At 36.7% G+C, this 792-nt stretch overlaps 1 protein-coding gene across 1 annotated transcript in view; it reads right to left on the minus strand.

Moving 5' to 3' along the window:
- Window positions 1-409: 409 nt before the first annotated feature.
- The window catches only part of LOC119587673 (nascent polypeptide-associated complex subunit alpha, muscle-specific form-like), a 31190-nt gene continuing 30807 nt past the window's right edge, over window positions 410-792 (minus strand). Inside the window, exon 47 of the mRNA XM_037936352.1 lies at window positions 410-654. Within this exon, the coding sequence (XP_037792280.1) occupies window positions 410-654 (245 nt within the window). The remainder of the gene's footprint in view (window positions 655-792) is intronic.

Here is a 792-nt window from a genome sequence, read left to right on the forward strand (position 1 = left end):
GATATTTCAGGACTTTTCTAGAACTAATCGCGTGTTCAGAGATTGCCAATCAAGTATATGTTTATCCATGTGTTTGCATGTGTGTTCGTGTTTCTTTGCAAATATTTCAACATTCCTGGAAAAAAAGGTATAAAAGATGTTACAGATTCTTGATTGTGCTTTATTGCGTGTGATAGCAGTGACGTTTTGGTGTTTTAATTAATTGCACATACCAATTCACATATTTAGTATACAGTAATTGAAAAATAAAGTCCTTTTATCAGTGCTGCAACTGAAGCCCATCAGGGTGTTGCAGCGTGTTCATTATAAAATTGCTGTACGTGAATATCAGTCACAACCAAAACACTAATATTGTCACGTGCGATTTAAAGAGATTTACGAATAAGTTTATGTGGTGATCGGTCATGAATTAGTATGACACAGGCAAGCTCGGGTGTTTGTCTGTTTGAATTTTAAGTGCATAGAGTGATTTTGTGTTCCTCGGTGGTCTGATAATCTTTAGGGTGCTCCAGGGTATATGAGTGGTGTGAGATTTTATCCTATTAATGCTTATGGAGTAACTGCTACTTGAAGAACTACAACTATTTGAGGAGCTGCTACTACTCGAGGAACTGCTACTGCTTGAAGAAATGCTCTTCCCTGAACTCGATGAACCTAAAATAATTAGCACATTTCTCTTTCAGTAAGAACATTTTTATAGTGAAAATGCAACAATTACTACTAAGCAAGTGCGAGTGGTATTGCGTAGTACAGAACTACTCCTTCCTATGCTTGATGTACACGGAATAACTG

This window comes from Penaeus monodon, chromosome 23 (assembly GCF_015228065.2).
Source record: "Penaeus monodon isolate SGIC_2016 chromosome 23, NSTDA_Pmon_1, whole genome shotgun sequence".
Lineage (NCBI taxonomy): Eukaryota > Metazoa > Arthropoda > Malacostraca > Decapoda > Penaeidae > Penaeus > Penaeus monodon.